Raw genomic sequence first — 18,838 nt, 5'->3', positions numbered from 1 at the left:
AGTAAGATTGAATCAGGAATCAAAAACCTTCCAACAAAGAGAATCTCAGGACCACATGGTTTCATGGGTGAGTTCTAACAAACATTTAAAGAAGAATTAGGGGCACCTGGCTTGCTCAGTTGGTAGAGCGTGTGGCTCTTGATCTCAGGGTTGCAAGGTCAAGCCCTACATTGGCTGTAGAGATTACTTAAAAATAAAATCTTTAGAAAAACATAATAAATAAAGAATTAATACCACCCCTTCTCAAACTCTTCCAAAAAATCAGAGGAGGGAACACTTCCTAACTCATTCTACAAAGCCAGACAAAGACACTACAAGAAAATGAAACTACAGACCAATATCCTTTAAGATATGGCACCAAAACTCAGGCAACAAAGTAGATAAATTGGACTTCATGAGAATTGAAAATTTTCGTGCATCTAATGACACTTTTGACATTGTGAAAAAGCCATCCACAGAATGGAAAAAAACATTTGCAAGTCAGATATCTGATAAAGGATTAACAGATAATAAAAGAAGGTCCTGCAACTCAACAACAAATACGATAACTCTGTTTATTTACTTTTATTTATTTTACATTTATGTATTTTTGAAAGACAGAGTGAGACATAGCATGAGTGGAGGAGGGGCAGAGAGAGGAGACACATAATCTGAAGCAGGCCCCAGGCTCTGAGCAAGCGTTCAGCACAGAGCTGGATGGGGGCTCCAACCCACGCACCGTGAGATCATGACCTGAGCCAAAGTCGGACACTTAACGGACTGAGCCACCCAGGCGCCCCAGCTCTTTTAAAAATTTTTTTTAATGTTTTTATTTATTTTTGAGAGACAGAAACAGCACGAAAGCAGGTGAGGGGCAGAGAGACAGGGAGACAGAGAATCCCAAGCAGGCTCCCGTTGCCAACACAGAGCCACAGACAGGGCTGTAACCCACCCACTAACCGTGAGATCATGACCAGTAGAAATCAAGAGTAGGAGGCTCAACCGGCTGAGCCACCCAGGCAGTCCTAAAAAAAAAAAAAAAAAAAAAGATTTTATTTTTAGGTAATATCTACCCCCAGCGTGGGGCTCCAACTCACACCCTCTAGATCAAGAGTGGATGCTCCACCTGTCTGAGCCAATCAGGCGACCCGTGAAAATGTTTAATGGCTAAGAAAGTGTTTCATGAGTGCAACAAGGAGCTTGAGCCAGCAGAATCAGGCAGAGTAGAAGAGTTTTCATTAGCATCATGAAGAAAGGCCTCTCTAAAAGGAAAAACGGGCACCCACATTCCCACCACAACCGGTTCAAGTCCTCAAGACTGTTTATGGGGGTTGCCAAGCTTCAGCGGCCTTCTTGATTGGCTGAGGCGGAAAGGCACGTGCAGCCGCTGATTGGCTGCGGGATACGCCCATGCAGCCGGTGACTGGCTGCAGGGTAGACACGCCCCATGCAAGGCTGGAAGGCGGGATCAGGGGACTCAGGTTGCCCTCCGACCTTCCCCGCGCCACTGACGGAAGCCGGCTGGCGTCGGGCGCCCTCTCCTGGCCACTTCTCTTTCCTGGCTACCGTTGAATGCGCGGCCTGGCGCGTTGGAACCGCCAACTGGGCTTCCATAACGCAGGGCTTCTCTGGCAGTCAGACGGCCCTGGGCTTGGCAGTCACTGGGGGGGTCGGTTGGGTGCCAGGACGGCTCTCCAACCTGAGAGGCCCCCTGGAGCCTGTCGGTGGGACAGAGACTACTTCTGGGTTGCTCGTCTGGGGAGGCTCAGTTCACCAGGAGCCTGTGTGCATTGCATTCAGCCCGCCACCAAGTCAGTTACCGGGTCGGTCTAAAGGGCAGCCGGGGGGGTCACCAGTCTAATAAGCCCACCAAGCGGTCTGTTGATTAAGGATCAGATTAGCGTCCTTATGAGTCAAAAAGGTAGTCCCCTTGCAAACCAATTAATCAGTGAATCTGATAATCCACCCACTTGGTAGACTGCCCTGCTCATCTGTTAATTATGCTCCCTCCGAATCCGTCTCTTAATAAATTAATCCCCCTGTGAGGCGTTCAGTCATTAGTCCCACGGTTATCCCGAGTGTAAGCGGGTTAATCAGTTTCCCTGTTTGTCCTTGGTGTCCCTAGAAAATCAGCTTTCCAGTCAGCATAAGTAGGCCAGTAATCCACAAGCGGGGTGCTTCCCGCAGCGAGTCGGAAAAGCCGTTTGTAGCATTTAGACTCTGCCAAGGTCATACACGGTCGGAAGCGTGCTGAGGAGGAAAAATATCCTGGAGCCCTTGCAACGAGAGCCAAAGGTAAAATGAAGAGGAGAAAAGATGGGCAAAGGGAAGTATAAGGGGGAGGAAAAAAGAGGGCGCATGAAGAGCCATCCCTGTATCTCTAAAGCCTTGCAGGAGAAAAGCAAGAAGAAATCAGAATTTTAGAGCTAGATGGATCACTACACCTCAAACCAGAAAATGCACTCATGTTACAGATGAGGAAATCAAAGGAAAACTAGAGAGGAGAAAATATTCGACCAAGGTTATTCAGTGATTTACTAGCAAAGCCTGGGCCTGGACCCGGACAGGGCTCATTCCAACATCCAAATGTGGTTTGTTTGTTTTTTAATGTTTATTTATTTTTGAGAGACAGAGACAGAGTGTGTGTGGGGGGGGGGGGGTGGGTAGGGGCAGAGAGGGAGGGAGACACAGATTGGGAAGCAGGTTCCAGGCTGAGCTGTCAGCACAGAGCCCGACACGGGTCTCGAACTCACGGACCGTGAGATCATGACCTGAGCGGAAGTCAGACACTTAACTGACTGAGCCACCCAGGCGCCCCCAAATGTGGTTTTAAATCAGAGAAGGGGGGAATATATTGGCAATGCAAAAGGGGAGCAGATATGGATTTCCTCCCTCTGGGTATCTGCTCAAATGTCACTTCCTCAAAGAGGCTTTCTCTGACCACCCTACCTAAGCTGTTTCTCCATTGCCCCCCACCCCCCATCCCATAACCCGCTATCCTATTATCCTACGTTATTTTTCTTCATGGTACTTCCTAGCTATCAAATTATCTTGATTGCCAACTCATTCATTGTCTGCCTTCCCTCCCTACTAGAATGAAGACAGGGATTCTTATTCTTATTTAATTCCCTTTCCCTAAAACAGTGCCTGGCGTAACCAAGGTGCTCATAATGTTGGTTGCTAGAGAGAATGAGTGAGAGTGAGAGTGCCACCCCTAAGGAATGTGCTTCTTGAGACTCATTAGAGGAAGCAGACTGTACTTTTTTTTTTTAGTTTATTTATTTGTTTAAAAATTTTTTTAACGTTTTATTTATTTTTGAGACAGAGAGAGACAGAGGATGAACGGGGGAGGGGCAGAGAGAGAGGGAGACACAGTATCGGAAACAGGCTCCAGGCTCTGAGCCATCAGCCCAGAGCCCGACGCGGGGCTCGAACTCACGGACCGCGAGATCGTGACCTGGCTGAAGTCGGACGCTTAACCGACTGCGCCACCCGGGCGCCCCTGTACTTTTGTTTTTTAGTTTATTTATTTGTTTAAAAAATTTTTTTAACGTTTTATTTATTTTTGAGACAGAGAGAGACAGAGCATGGACGGGGGAGGGGCAGAGAGAGAGGGAGACACAGAATCGGAAGCAGGCTCCAGGCTCTGAGCCATCGACGTGGGGCTCGAACTCACGGACCGTGAGATCGTGACCTGAGCTGAAGTCGGGCGCTTAACCGACTGAGCCACCCAGGTGCCCCTATTTATTTGTTTTGAGAGAGAGAGAGAAAAAGAGAGAGAGGGAGAAGGGGAGGGGCAGAGAGAGAATCCCAAACAGGCTCCAAGCTGTCAGCGCAGAGCCTGATGCAGGGCTCAATCTCACAAACTGTGAGATTGTGGGATCGTGACCTGAGCTGAAACCAAGAGTCAGGTGACTTAACTGACTGAGCCACCCAGGCGCCCCCAGACTGTGCTTTGAAGTAGAGAGCAGGGCCTCTGTAGAGTGGCAGGAGGTGAGGTCAAAGAGGTAAAGGGAGAGGGGCTACCTACCTCGTGCAGAACTTTGGCTTATACTTGGAGTGAGATGAGAGGCACTGGAGAATTTTGAGCAGAGAAGGGGCAGGATCTTACTGAAGTGTTGATAGGTTCCCTCTGGCCACAGCACGGGGAATAAAATGGACAGGGACTAAGGTAGAGCAGCAAGGCCAGTGAGTCGGTTCCTGCAGCCATCTGGGTGAGTGAGCCTGGTGTCTTGGGCCAGGGTGACAGCAGTGGAGGTGACTGGAAGTGTATTTTGAAATCAGTGCCCACAGGATTTTCCGACATGGCTGCAGGCCATGAGAGAAAAGAGGGTAGTCACAAAGGACTCTGAGCTTTCGACTCTTGATTTCTTCCTAGGTGCTAGTTCATTTGATTTAGAGACATGTTTCCTAAGTTTTAGGTGATTGGTTTTTATTTTTATTTTTCTGATATGAGAGCAAGGATATTTAAACTTTTAATATTAATTTCTACCCTTGCTCTGTTGCCTGTTGGCCAAAGAATGTAGGTAGTTTATAAACATTTTTCTGCTCCTTGGGAGGTTGGTGTGGAGCAAGAGGAACTTGAATTTTATTTTATTTTATTTTTTAAAAATGTTTTATTTATTTTTGAGACAGAGAGAGCCAGAGCATGAGCAGAGGAGGGGCAGAGAGAGAGGGAGACACAGAATCCGAAGCAGAACCCAGGCTCTGAGCTGTCAGCACACAGCCCAACGCGGGGCCCAAACTCGCAAACCTTGAGATCATGACCTGAGCCGAAGTCGGACGCTTAACCGACTGAGCCACCCAGGCGCCCCGGAACTTGACTTTTAGATCCATCTCTAACTTATTTAAGGAAATCACTTACTACCTTGCACTTCAGTTTCCTCCTCCATAAGGAGGCCTTTGTAAGACTTAATTCCTCAGGGTTCCTGGAAATAAGCGAAGACTACCCAAGTGAGAACAAACAAGTTGCTTATTCAGAGCTGTAACAGGAGAGTCAGCCATCATCACTTGCATGTGGCAACAACTCAAAGGGAGGCAGCATAGTGGGAAAAAGAGTTTCAGATAGGGTCTGACAGGAGAGTGTTATCATGGGGAAGCTGGAGGTTAGCTAATTCAAAGTGGGGGCAATTTAGGGGCACTTGGGTGGCTCAGTCAGTTGAGCGTCTGACTCTTGGTTTCGGCTCTGGTCACGATCCCAGAGTTATGGAATCAAGCCCCACGTCAGGCTCCACACCTGCTTAAGATTAAGATTCTCTCCCTCTCTCTCTCTTCCTCTGCCCCTCTTGCTCTCAAAAGGAGGAAAGAAAGAAAGAAAGAAAGAAAGAAAGAAAGAAAGAAAGAAAGAAAAGAAAGAATAAAGAAAAAGTGGGGGTATCTTATGTGGTTGAATTGGGGAGCAGAGTCTACTTTCTTTGGTTGGTTCTGAGCTGGAAGCAGGGGCAAAAAACAGGGAAACTAGCATTCATTGACCAAGTTCTGACTGTACTGGGTCGATTGCCACAGAGGTTGTGGTTTGGTTTCTTGTATTTGTTGCTGCAAAGTGAGGGTCAGAGTCATGTCATACAGTTGAGGCTTGAGGGCCATATATGGTATGGACATTGTATATTCGGTCTCTCAGGTTCTTGGGAGTAGTAAATGAGATGATGTACAGGTGGAATTGACAGGTATTAGTACATAAATAAATATTTATCTCAGTCAAAGATTTTCAACATTTCATTATGGTCTAATTATGCAATCCTGTCTTTGTTTTCATTTACTAATTCATCTTTATGAAAAGAATTTGTTCCCCAATGTAATACATGAATGCAAACTTACGTGTCAAACAATGCCAACGTGTATAGAATAAAAACTGAAAATCCTACTTCATCTTTCCTCTTATCACTGCTCTACCCATAGGTAAGTACTGGTACCAGCTTATTATGTATCTTTCCAGATCTTTGTTTCATTTATGTTTGTGCATTTATGAATGTGCTATATATGAACATATAACTATTATATGTGAACATATATATTTTCATGTAATACGCATATATAAAACTTTTACATAAATGACAAATGATCAGATTTTCATTTAAATATTGTGAAATATTTCAGACATATTGAAAGGTGTGAAAATGGTATAAAAGGAATGTGTGTTATACCTCTTATATATCCTTTCCCCAGAAACATTTCCCACTCAAACCTAGAAATTACTGCTACCCTGGATTTGGCATTTATCATTCTTCGTGGTAAGGTATTTAACCCAGCTTGAAGAAAGATCTGGCCTTCGCCCTTGTGGCCTTCTGGGAAGTAATATCTAAGCCCCTAGGATGCCATGCCTGACAGGAGTGTCTTTGTTTGCCTGGGGGCCTTGCATCACACTGAATAGTCTGAAAATGTGATTCAAGGCAGGGGCCGGCCACACCAGATCATGTAACAATGTGATTTAAGGTCTTTGGATCATGTGGTACCAGCTCAACTTCAGAAAGACCTAGAGACGGAGACCCAAAGCCCATGTGATAGGACTGACTGGGAGCAGTCAGTCGGGCCCATGTGATGAAGGCCCAATAAAAACTGTGGACACAAGGCTTGGGTGAACTTCTCAGGTTGTCATATTCCATGCATATTGTCGCACATCATTACCAGGAAATATGAGTTATACTGTCCATGACTCCACAGGGAGAGGACAGCTGGGAACTCTGGTTGGAACTTTCCTGGACTCTGCCCTATGTGCTTCTTCCCTGGCTAGATTTTAATATGAATCCTTCAGTTGTAATAAATAATAACCATGAGTATAACAGCTTTCAGGAATTCTGTGAATATTTCTAGTGAATTATCGAACCTATGAGTAGTCATGGGGACCCTAACACTTGCAATTGGTGTTAGAAGTGAGGGTGGTTTTAGAGACCTCTGAAATCTGCAGTTGGTGTCAGAAGTGAGGCCATCTTTTTGGAACTGTTCCCTAACTTTGCAGTTGGCCTCAGAAATGAGATTTGCGAGAACCTGACTCAGTGAAACATATGGTTTGGGAAGAACAAAGATGTGAAATCAGGGGATGAGGAACCTTTGATTCCTACATGTCCCCAAAGTCACTCGTGGGCATGAAAATGCAACTGTTCTGCAATTAGTTACAGGAAGTTAAAGTTACCAATGTTTCTTTTTTTTTTTTTAATTATGGATCCAACTCTGAAGGAATTGACTCACTAGGTGCATAAGGAAATTCAAAATCTCAAGAAACCAGCCAAATATAACAATCCCTTGGTTGCTTTTATCTGTAAGAGCTATAATGAAAGAAACGAAAAGAGCTGGAGTGGATCCTAACGCTGGTCCAAGCTTGGGTTCTGTTCAGTCTGAGCTATGGCTGCTGGCCTCAGGGCTGCTACTAAAGGGAAAAGTCATGTTGGAACAATAGGTAGCAAAGAAAATTAGAGTGAGTGATTCACAAGAGAACGGAGAAAGATGAAGGGAGTGTCAAAGGGACTCATCCCAACAGAGAGAAAAAATCTTTAAATAGTTATGAATTGGGGCGCCTGGGTGGCTCAGTCAGTTAAGTGTCCAACTTCGGCTCAGGTCAATATTTCGCAGTTTGTGGGTTTGAGCCCCACATCAGGCTCTGCGCTGACAGCCCAGAGCCTGGAACCTGCTTCAGATTCTGTCTCTCTCTCTCTGTCTCTCTCTCTCTCTCTCTGCCCCTCCGCCACTAGCGCTCTGTCTCTGTCTCTTTCTCTCTCAAAAATAAACATTAAAAAAATAAAATAAATGAATAAAATGGAAATTGATGGGATCAAAACAAAGGTCTGAGTGCAGTGCTTTTGGAGTTTGGGTAGACCAGGGGGAGCCTCAGATACCTCCCCCCCAACTTTGAAGGATCCTAATAAAATCTGTTCTAGTTACCCTAGTTTCGAGGAATTTCAAAAGTCCAAAGGCAAATATGACAATGGGACCTGAACTTCAAATGGCTTGAGGTGATGGTCCCATGACCTAATCAAGGTAATAATTGGTCAGGGGTTCTTGGGTGGCCCCTCCCCAACTCGTGCTCGCTCTCTCAAAATAAATAAGTATTCTTTAAAAAAAAAAGATGATAATTGGGGCACCTGGGTGGTTTAATCGGTTAAGCATCTGATTTCAGGTCACAATATCACAGTTCACGAGCTTGAGCCCCGCATCAGGCTCTGTGCTGACAGCTTGGAGCTTGGAGCCTGCTTTGGATTCTGTGTCTTCCTCTCTCTCTGCCCCTCCCCTGCTTGTGCTCTCTCTCTCTCTCTCAAAAATAACTAAAAACACTTTTTTTAATTTTTAAAAAAGTAAATAAAAGGGCCTCAGTTCTTTGGCTCCATGCCTAGCTGGAGACTCAAAGCCACATGCACATTAGTGGTAAAATGGTCAGGAGAAGAGATGTTTCTGGGACTCCTTAAGCTGGAGGCTAGTGGGAGTTATAGTTAGATTGGGAAGATATGGGAATAGAGGGATTGAAGGAGTTAAAGTGAGGGTTTGTTTAGATGAAAAATAGAATACTTGAACAGATTTTATGTAAAGCCATTGTGTCTCCTCCTTTATCTGAATGTAAGTACATACCGTGTCTGACTGGGAAACACCTCCCTTACCTAGTATTATGAAATAGGAGGCATGTAAATCCTCCCTTCAGCCAGTATATGCTAAATGGGAACCAATAAAATTGCCCAGGCCCACACAGGTTGTTAATTTGAAGAATATAGGATATCTGGTGAGGAAAAAAAAAACAAAAAAACAAAAAAAACATGTCAGAAGCCCGGAGTTTGATTGATTTGGATTTTGGATGGCACACATTCTACATTTGGGAATATGGCCAGCTCCTAACCATAAAACCACTAGAGTGAAGTCTTGGGAGTCTATGCAGACTGCAGTTTATGGCAAAAGCCAGCCAGCACCACCCAGTGGCAACCACTGGGATTTTTTTTTTTTTTAATCAGGAAATTTCCATTTGAGACAGACAACTAGCTGGCTATTGAGCTTTGATTGAAAATGCCCACAGGACGGAGGGAAGTACCATAATCCTGAAACCTGAAATATCCATGATATCTTTGGTAATTTGGGTAAACACGATAATAAGGAAGACCATGCCCAGAAGAGTTCTGTAACAAAATGGAAATGGTTTATAGGGGAACCTGGTACCATGGGAATGTGAGGAGGTAGTCATCATATTAGGGAGCAGATGGCCTCTTTCCCCTCCTTCTACCACCCGAGGAGCTGCCAGATCCTATTGCCACTTGGGTGGTGACAGTGAGTAGCTCTCAGTTGACCAACAAAGAGCTGCTTGGCTTATGGAAGGCTGTTGCAACATGAAGGCGTTCCTTTGAGTGGGAAATACCAGCAATGGAATGCTAGTAAATATTTACTAGCCGGATCTCCAAAGGGAAAAAGAAGCCCTGAATTGTAGTATTACCAACCTCCGCTGTGTAGACACTCTCACTGGAGATAGTCTCAAGCTACCAACTCATCATATAGAGTTAGGAAGAGATACAATAGCACACCGTTATGTGGTATTTCCATCATACAGGTACAATAGATGCAAATAATCTCAAGGACACAGATAACAGTAAAATGCACTAGAAAAATTAGGGAGTAATCAGTTTCGAGTGATTATCATCTTTGCTTTTAATATAATTTGTTTATAAGTTTATATAATTTAATTTTTTTTTCAACGTTTATTTATTTTTGGGACAGAGAGAGACAGAGCATGAACGGGGGAGGGGCAGGGGGGGAGACACAGAATCGGAAACAGGCTCCAGGCTCTGAGCCATCAGCCCAGAGCCCGACGTGGGGCTCGAACTCACGGACCACGAGATCGTGACCTGGCTGAAGTCGGACGCTTAACCGACTGTGCCACCCAGGCGCCCCTATAATTTAATTTTTAATAATGGCCATGTTTGACAACCAGCTTGTAACATTTTTGAAAATTTAATAATCAGCTTTTTAAAGCTGGTTTATGCAGGCTCCAGCCCAATGATGGATATTGTTTAGAAACCAAGATACAGGTGCTAGCCGTGTTTATCACTAGGGATATGTCGTTGCTTCTAGGCTCTTTCAATGAACAGAATATGGAAATAGCATTTGTTCTTTAAAGCCAAGGGTTTGTATTGATAACTCTCTTTGTCTCCCTCAAGACAGTAGAGTCAGAGCACTGTGTTCAAAGGTTACTTGAAATAGACATTCTTCCAGAATGGTTCTGTTATCATTGTTTTCATTTGTTTACTAGATCTCGTTTGTGTTCAATTTTAGGGTTTTGCTTTCTTTTTCCCTCCTAGGTTTAAGTGACCTTTCTGAACAGTAAAATATCAATATGGTTGGAAAGGTTTTTTTCTTTCCTTGACCAAAACTGTGTCACCTGACTACCAGGACATTCATGTAAGGGAACCTGGGAACATTAATATTTGTCATTTTAAGGCTCTGTAGTGGAGGCAACAGGGATAATGGTGCTGGGATACCTGTTGGGTCAGAAGCCAGAAGTGTCTGCCACAAGGTATTATAGACTAGGGACACATCCCCTCATCCTGCCTTTTCCAGGAATTTGTGCAGAAATGGAGGACTCGTGGCCCAAAGAGGGAAAGGACTTGTCTGTGGTCCTCCAGTGAATCAGTGACATAGCTTATATAATCAGTACTCAAATCCAGGGCCCCTGCTCTTAAGTCAATGCTTTATTTTTTAAAAAAGGGGGGGGGGATAGTTTCACAAAAGATAAAACTGACAGTTGAACATGTTGTCAGTGACTACCAAACAAGGTCACTTTCTTTCTTTCTTTTTTAATGTTTACCTATTTATTTTGAGTGGGGAGGAGCAGATAGAGAGGGAGAGAGAGAATTCCAAGTAGCCTCTGCACTGTCAGCACAGAGCCTGACACAGGGCTCGCTCTCACAAACTGTGAGATCATGACCTGAGCCAAGATCAAAAGTCAGACCCTTGGGGTGCCTGGGGGGCTCAGTTTAAGTGTCCATCTCTTGATTTCAGCTCAGGTCACAATCTCACAGTTTGTGAGAGCGAGCCCCACATTGGGCTCCGAGCTGCCCACATGCAGCCTCCTTGGGATTCTCTCTCTCTCTCTCTCTCTGCCCCTCCCTCTCTCTCTCTTTCAAAATAAATAAACTTAAAAAACAGAAAAAGAGTCAGATGCTTAACAGACTGAGCCACCCAGGCACCCTAAGCAAGGTCATTTTCTAAGCTCTTCTGAGGTCACAAAGGTCTGTTTGATGTAGGGCCTTCCCTTAAAGGGCTCAGTCTCAGGTAGATTCTTTACTAAGATATTGTGTTAGTTTCCCAACTAGAATGACCTAACCAAATAAAAATTTGTCTTCCTCATCCAAAGAGATGAACAGAGATAGGCTGTGCAGAGCTGGTGTAGCAGTAACACAAGGCCATCAGGGATTGGGCTCCTCAAACTATTCTGCTAGAATATCCTTCATGAGTGGCGTTCATCCTCGTGGTTACCTCATGGCTGCCAAGTGGCTGCTCTACCTCCAGGATCACATCCATATTCTAGGGAGGAAGGAGAAGAAAGCGACAAGGAGGAAAGAAATGACAATATCAGGAAAGGAAGACTTTCCTGGGAACCCTCAGCCCACTTCCAATAAAACAATGTCACGTGCCCCAAGTTACCTGCAAAGGAGGACAAAGTAGTGCTTTAACTTGCAACAACGCACCGCTAAACAAAGTTGGGTTTGTTAGTAATGAAGAGCAGGATAAGGAGTTGTTGTTTGGCTGCATAAAAACAAATAACTCTACTAGGAGGGAAAAACTGACTCTTTCCTCAAGAAACAACAAAGGAAATAACTGGGTCCTTCTGGAAAGGGGAGAGATTTCTGCACTTTTGACCGGGCAGGGAGATCAGGAGAGGCTGCATGCAGGAAGTGGCACTCAACTCAGCTTTGAAACTGGAGTAGGATTTGAAGGTGGGCGGAGCAGAGTTGCCAGAGGAAAAGCTGTGAAAGGGGGAAGGATGTGTAAGGTGAACATTGGAGAAGGCAGCACTTTCCCTTTGGTGTGGAAAATGTTGGGAAAGGCGCAGGGGAGAACAGCAAAGGTGAGGCAAAATTGTGGAGAATCTCATTTGCAAAGCAAGGAAGTTTGGAACTTCTCCTATCAGAGGTAGGAATTCTTGTCCATTCCCATTTTCCCAAAGGATCTGTTAAGGTTGTCCCATCCTTGGGGCGCCTAGTGGCTCAGTCAGTTGAGTATCTGACTTCAGCTCAGGTTGTGATCTCACGGTTCGTGAGTTAGAGCCCTGCATCCGGCTCTCTGCTGTTGATGCAGAGCCTGTCCTTCTGGACCATCACTCCTCCCTGGCCACCTGGCCTGAGTCGCTCCTACTCTAGGCAATTCCTCTCATGGTTCCTGTGGGTTATGCCAAACACCCGGACTGGTCCTGTGCCTCTGAGGCACACAGCTCTTCCATGAAACCCCATTTGCTTTGAGAGAGAACCCAAGGGACATGGTAACTGAGTTTCTCCCAAGTGGGCTGGGTCTGGGAGGGAAAGACCAGGGGAGAAAGAAGGAGATGCAGCATTGGGCACCCCCCCCCCGGAGGTCATCGGGGTGCTTCCTGTCCCTAGATGCTCTTGAACGTCTCACCCCATGTAATTCCTGCTTCTGAGGATGAACAGACCTCCAGGATGACCAGAAACAGAAGCCCCTGGCTTGCTAAGAATACTTTCTGCTCTCCCACCCACATCCTTTCAGTTACCTGCCGTCTCGTCCCTTCTGAACCACATGGCTCTGATGCGAGAGCCAGCTGAGGCAAAGACCCCGGGCCCCTCCTCTTCCTGAGGACCACTGCTGCTGCAGATGGGTGAGTGGGGTGAGGGGCAGTACTGGAGGTGTCTGAGGTGCCAGGACCAGCGGGGGCTAGGCTGCAGAGGTCTGAGAAGAGGACATAAGGGTTAGGGTACCAAATAACCAACATGGATTAGACATCTGTGTGTCGGGTCCCGGCAGGGCTGGGGATGTCTGGGGCAAAGAGCAGACTGGGTCGGGGAGCGGAGTTAGGGGTGAGGGTGGGCGCTCAGCCAAGGAGGTTGAAGGTACAGAGAAGCACAAAATGCTGGAAAACCCAGGGGTAGTCAGTTTTCCCATGTCTGTCAGTCACTGTCCACAGGCACGCTTTCCCAGATGGTAAAAATACATAATCCAGAGGACAGCAGTCAGGGAGAGTCCCTGAAACTTCCTCATCCCCCTGCCTCCATGTGACCCAGATGAAAAGTCCAAGATCAAGGGGTACTCTTCAAGAGAAAATTACCCCTTTCTTCCAGTAATCTCAAACGACTCCCGGTGACAACGTATGCTTTGTCAGTAATGCTAAGAACTGATTCCTTGTTGAAGACCCTGAAGAGGGTGACTGTTCCTTATTTATCAACCAATGAAAGTCACCAAGTGGATAACATATCCCACCCATTCTATGTAGAGTGAAGCAGGCTCGAATGTTCTTACTCAGAAAACACCATAGCAATCTCTGCTTAGGATGAGTGCTCAAAGGCCACTTGGGACTGGGAAGAAGAAAATCTAGAAAGGTGCTCTATTTATTGAATGGGGAACATTGTACCATGTACTCAGCTAGGAACACTGCCAACCATAGGGCATTCATTCTTTTTTTTTTTTTTAAGTTTATTTACTTACTGGGGGGAGAGAGAGAAAGAGGGAGTGAGAGAATCCCAAGCAGGCTCCACACCGTCAGCACAGAGCTCAGTGTAGGGCTCCAACTCAGGAACCGTGAGATCGTGACCTGAGCCAAAATCAAGAGTCAGATGCTTAACCGACTGATTCACCCAGGTGCTCCAGGGCATTTATTCTTAATCGATAATAGCATGATACTGTTAAGCAAATACCCCCATTTTCCAAACTGAGAAAGCATAAAGAAAGGGGAAGTGACTTGCCCAACAGCATCTGGACAGTAAGAGAGAGAGAGGAAGAAATTGATCACAGATGGAACTGGGAAGGAGCAGAGCCTGAGGGATGGGAGGAAGAGCCTGGGGGTGGAGGTGGGGGTCAGGTAACGGCTCAGAGGCAATGTAGATCCTCAGAAAGTTCCCTTGCCATTAGTCAGGTCCAGCATTCACTTTGAGGCCACGTGAGGAGAAAGGATGAAGGGGAACTTGTCTGTGAAGCCCAGCTCCTCTGGGCTTCCAGAAAGTCTTTTGGAAGCTCCTTTGGGAGTCACAAATAAGGAGAAGGCTGGGTCCTGGAGGAAGTGGAGAAAGGAAGTCAGGATGCTTGCTGATTGCTGATCCTTCCTCCCCACAGCACCTGCCAGGCTGCTCTATTCTTCTTGTTCCTTGGAGAAGACTCTTCTGTGCAGCTGTTCCTTCTATGGCACCCCCACACCCTCCGTGCAGTGGTGGATGGGAGGGGCTCCCGTGGGTGCAAACAGTGTGGATAGCAGTGTCCACGTGACTTCCACCATAATCGCCCCTTGGGTCAACAGCACCATCAGCCTGACAGAGCAGCCAAAAATGAGCACAAGCCTTCTCTGTGAGGGGAAGAACCAAAATGGAACCCATGCTTTGAGCATCCTACTGATGCCAAGTGAGGGTAGAGGGGGCCCGGTATCTGGGTGAGGGAGTGAGCTGGGGAGGGAGCAGAGCTCGGACTCCAACTCCAAGCTTTCAGGACAGAAGACTTTCTCACATGCTCTTCCTTCCAGGAAAGAGTTCTTTTCTTCCCCAGACTTTCATGAAAGGGCTGATCCAGGGTGTTGTCTATGGAGCCATTGCAGCCTCACTGCTATTTTTCTGCCTCATCCCACTCATGTGAGTACCAGGGCTAAAACCGTACCCAGCAGGCCCTGGCCTGTGTGCTGGCGGGGAAAGGGAAAGACAGAACCCCTGCCCCCAAGGAGCTCAGGGTCTGGTAAGGGAAGGAGGCACCAAACATGGTCACCACAGTCCAGGGCCCTCAGGACTATGCTCAGCCACAAACAAGGCCCAAGGGACAGAGGCTTTCAGTGAATTTCATAAAGGAGAAAGCAAAGGAGGAAGTGGCAGCCACAGAGAAGCCAGTGGAGCTCCCCGGGGTGCTGTCTAAAGCGGCCCTGAGGGGCTGAGTGCTCATTTGCTGGGTGGAAAGTAGCATATGCAGACCCCAGAGACACATTTGAGGAATTGCCGGTGTCTGTGTGCAATGTCAGATGCATTGACAGTGATGGGAAATGGCTGAACATGAAGTTGAGAAAGCTTCTTGGTGTTAGTTCATAAAGACTCTCGAAACTTGGCTAAATGTATTGGCTAGAAGCCCAGAGTGAGAAGGGCAGAGCTGCCAGAGGTCAGGCCAGAGACTTCAGCGGGGGGAGAGGGGGCAGGGGGGGAAAGGGGGGCTCTGGCCAGTCCAAGTGTCTTGGACTTGATCCTCAGTTGGGAGCCGAGGAACAGTGTTAAGCAGGGAAGAAAAGCTCCTAGTGCAAGGTGTCTGTACACAGACCAGAGGGCAAGAGCCAGAGGCATGAGGCCAGGCAGGAAGACTACATAATAAAGAGCCCAGTTTGAGCTGGGTTTAAGTGATGAAGGGCAGTCAGAGAGATGATGGGACACTTGGGATCGACTGGCTATCAGGAGTGAGAAAGAAGAGCCACAAGGTGGCAGGGCAAACCGGGGAGCTATTTTTAAAGTAGAATCAGCTGCACCTAAAGACCAGTAACAATCCTTTACAGTTTGCAAAGCCCTTTCATGGCTGACCTCAGCTGAGCCCCACAGCCCAATAAGCAAGGTTTCCCAATTGTACAGAGGATGGAACCAATTCCCAGAGAGGCTGTGTGGCTTGCCCCAGATAACACAGCAAGCCAGTGGTGTCGTTGAAGCTCTAAACCAGAACTTCTGGTGAAGACCAGAGCCCAGTGGGGGGCAGAGAGCCGGAACTGATGGGGGGGGGGGGGTCATTTCCTTAGGGTGAAACATATCAGAATGAAGCTGGCAAAGAAAATTGCAGCGGTCAAAACAGAAAAGAGCCCAAAAGTCAGAGCATGCCAAGAACCCAAGCTGTCTCTGAAGCCTAAGGAGCCAGAAAAATCCACAATCACTCCATCTTCAGAGAGTGAGATATTGGTGGGTACCCACTGCGTCTGGAGTCTAGACTATCAGCATAATGGCAGTAAGACTCACGAGGAGAGGCACATACAGTGTTTAAAGGAATTACCATCATCAGTCCTATGGGGCACCTAGAATGCCAGAATGTGCTTGCAGATCATCTTATAGATGGTGAAGCCAAGGCCCAGAGAGGGGAAGAAGGATGAAAATTAAGACAAATAACTTAAAGGGCATTAGAATCAGCAATGTACACACACACACACACACACACACACACACACACCCCTTCACACTGAGTCCCCATTGAGAACAGGGTTGAAAGAATCCCTAACAGTGTTTGTGGCATCAGAGTGGAAGCCAAATGCTTTGGTCTCTGAGTGTTTGGCAGATTGTAGAAAACACGGTCTGTAGATACCACAGGCCCAAGTTAGCCTGAAGTGCTTGGAGACCAGACCAAAGCCAAGGTCTTCATTTACCTTGCACCCCATATCCTCAGCAGGGCTTGGAAGAGACAGGCCTCAGTGTTATGTACCATTTACAATCCTCGAGGACTGGAAATGCCCTGCTGCCCTCCTTAAACCCTGCATTGGAGCTGGTGTCCCTTTGTGGATAAACCAAGCAGCTGTTAAATTCCACCAAGATATCCTGCAGTATCTCCCAACCTCCATGCTGGGCAATGCCGGGGTCTCAGAAATGGGTCAGACCCAGGCCCCTGTCCTCAGAGAGCAAGCAGGCTGGTGGGAAGGTAGCCTTGCAGCAACAGGGCTGGGACAGGGGTTATAGTTGAGGAGGGAGGGATTGACCCTCCCTGGGGAAGTCAGGCAGAACTCCCCAGAAGAGTCTGGGGAACATTGGGTGGCTCCCAGTGCTAGGAATGCACAGGGAGGGGCACTGAGAGAAGACGGGTTGCAGGCTCCAGTCATGGGGTTCTGAGAGAAGGTGAAGCCAATGTCTGCTCCACATTGCTGTAATTCTGTGCTCATAGGGAGAGACAGGATTCTGTCCATTTAAGAACTGGATACCTCACCTCTCCACTTATTCCAATATTCTTCTTTCTTTGCCCTGCTCTGTAGCACTGCTTACCTTAAACTTCCAGAAAAAGCAAGATAAAATGGAGCTCATGAAGCCTATGAAAACTACGTGCCTACCTGGAGTCCCCAGTATCTGCGGGATTACCAAAGTCCACGGAATCCTTAGGCACCCCAGAAACCCTGGAGTCTATAACAAACCCGGATCCCTGGAGCCTCCTCAGCTCACAAAGCCCTCTCAAGCCCCACCTGTCCCTCACACTGACTGGTTCTCCATTGAGTAGGGTTACTCTGGGACCTGGTCTTAGAATCTTTGCAAGCAAACTCTATGATCTGTTGTTCGGGTTAACCAGAAGTATGCTCTGGCCTAGGATGGTATCAACGAAAGGAAAAATAAATGTGAGACTATGGTCCAGAAGTAGCTTTGGAGCCCCTACTGTATGCCCAGAACCTGGAATATACATACAAGAGCACCAGGCTTTGGAGCCATCATATATGGATTGAATCCCAACTTTAATGCTTAGTGGCTATATGTCTTTGGATGAAACCTTTCACCACTGCACCCTTTGAACTTCGGTGTCCTGACCTGAGGCATATGTAGGCAGATAGTGAGTGAAAAGTGGTATCCAGAGTTCCAGGTGGAGAAAAGACACAAAGACCATCCCTGAATGCCAAGACAAGGCATTGGAGCCTTAATCTTGACTCCCTTAGAATGTAAGTTCCACAAGAACAGGTATCTTGTCTGTCTTGGTTTCTACTTGAACCACCAGCACCTAGAATGGTTCCTAAAATATAAGACTCTCAAAGATGTTTGTCGAATAACTGAATGAATGAATGAATGAATGATAAGCTGTTGCAAGGTTTGAAGCAAAGAATGATACATAGTGAAATCATGCTAGGAGTAGTTATGGAACTCAGAAGATAGAAGACCGGAGGCAAAGAGCCTAGTTAAGAGGTTAGTGCAGTATTTCTTGGCTGAAAGACAGGCATACAAGAAATGAGAACAGGGATCTGGCAAGAGGATAGACAATGGCTGTGTATTGTTCCCCTCTGAATGGATGACATCCTCCCTTCTGGAGCCAGATGCTGGTAATTTTCAGAGGTTGCAAAAAGGGGTCATCTCTTCCCTGAAGCATTATTTGTGCATAAATCCAATGGTTCTCCATCCAGCACCAATGTGATGGTCATCCCGTACTCAAGAGCAGATGTTTATATAAGCCCCCATGCACGGGCACTCCTTTGGCATGCAGTTCACACATTCCACAAAAATATAAGCATCCACCTTGTGCCGGGTAGTGGAGTGAACCAGACAGACACTGGCCCTGCCTCCGTGGAGCTCGTGGTCTACACAGGTACACAAACAACAATGAAATAAACACAAAACTGCAGCTTACAATGTTGACAAGTGCTAGGAAGAAAAAGGATATAATACTATGAGAAAGTATGAGGGACAAGGGGAAGAACCCAGTTTGGATTAGAGGATCAGAGAAGGCCTCTCTGAGAAAGTGACATTTGGGCTGAGAGACCAAAAGGATTATCGGGGGCTACTCGGAGGGACAGCAGATTCTAGGCTCTGTGATGGGAGAAGTTTAGTGAGTCTAAGAGCCCAGGTCTATGCCCCGGAGCTCAGGTGGAAGGGTGAGCTCCGGACGTGCCAGATCTTTCAGGGCCTCAAAGGCTCTGGTGAGAAGTTTTAAGTTCTATCCTCACTCACAGAGGGTTATTTCCTCATGTGCTCTGTAACTTATGAACGTGTGGTCCTTAGGAGCGGAGGATGCCATCTAGGCGAGAAATGGGAGAGAGGATGGG

General features: G+C 46.7%; 1 protein-coding gene across 3 annotated transcripts; it reads left to right on the top strand.

The window, feature by feature from the left end:
- The first annotated feature begins 1,516 nt into the window (after positions 1-1,516).
- SIGLECL1 (SIGLEC family like 1) lies at positions 1,517-17,837 on the top strand. Of its 3 annotated transcripts, XM_043598379.1 has the most exons (8): positions 1,520-1,802; positions 2,105-2,274; positions 5,759-5,877; positions 12,670-12,778; positions 14,227-14,508; positions 14,627-14,732; positions 15,863-16,019; positions 17,075-17,837. In XM_043598379.1, exons 4-8 carry the CDS (start codon positions 12,775-12,777, stop codon positions 17,087-17,089), a joined length of 564 nt encoding a protein of 187 aa, XP_043454314.1. In that variant the 5' UTR covers positions 1,520-1,802; positions 2,105-2,274; positions 5,759-5,877; positions 12,670-12,774; the 3' UTR covers positions 17,090-17,837. The 3 variants fall into 3 exon arrangements, with proteins under 3 accessions (XP_043454315.1, XP_043454314.1, XP_043454313.1); XM_043598380.1 differs by lacking the exon at positions 5,759-5,877 and having other exon boundaries at positions 1,517-1,802; positions 15,863-16,013; XM_043598378.1 differs by lacking the exon at positions 5,759-5,877.
- Positions 17,838-18,838: the final 1,001 nt, after the last annotated feature.

This window comes from Prionailurus bengalensis, chromosome E2 (assembly GCF_016509475.1).
Source record: "Prionailurus bengalensis isolate Pbe53 chromosome E2, Fcat_Pben_1.1_paternal_pri, whole genome shotgun sequence".
NCBI classification, from domain to species: domain Eukaryota; kingdom Metazoa; phylum Chordata; class Mammalia; order Carnivora; family Felidae; genus Prionailurus; species Prionailurus bengalensis.
This window is presented reverse-complemented; position numbering and strand designations above follow the sequence as displayed.

Coding starts and splice junctions, on each gene's coding strand:
- SIGLECL1 (XM_043598378.1), top strand. Junction 14,509..14,626: donor GAGCATCCTACTGATGCCAA/GTGAGGGTAGAG, acceptor TCTTCCTTCCAG/GAAAGAGTTCTTTTCTTCCC. Junction 14,733..15,862: donor TTCTGCCTCATCCCACTCAT/GTGAGTACCAGG, acceptor TCATTTCCTTAG/GGTGAAACATATCAGAATGA.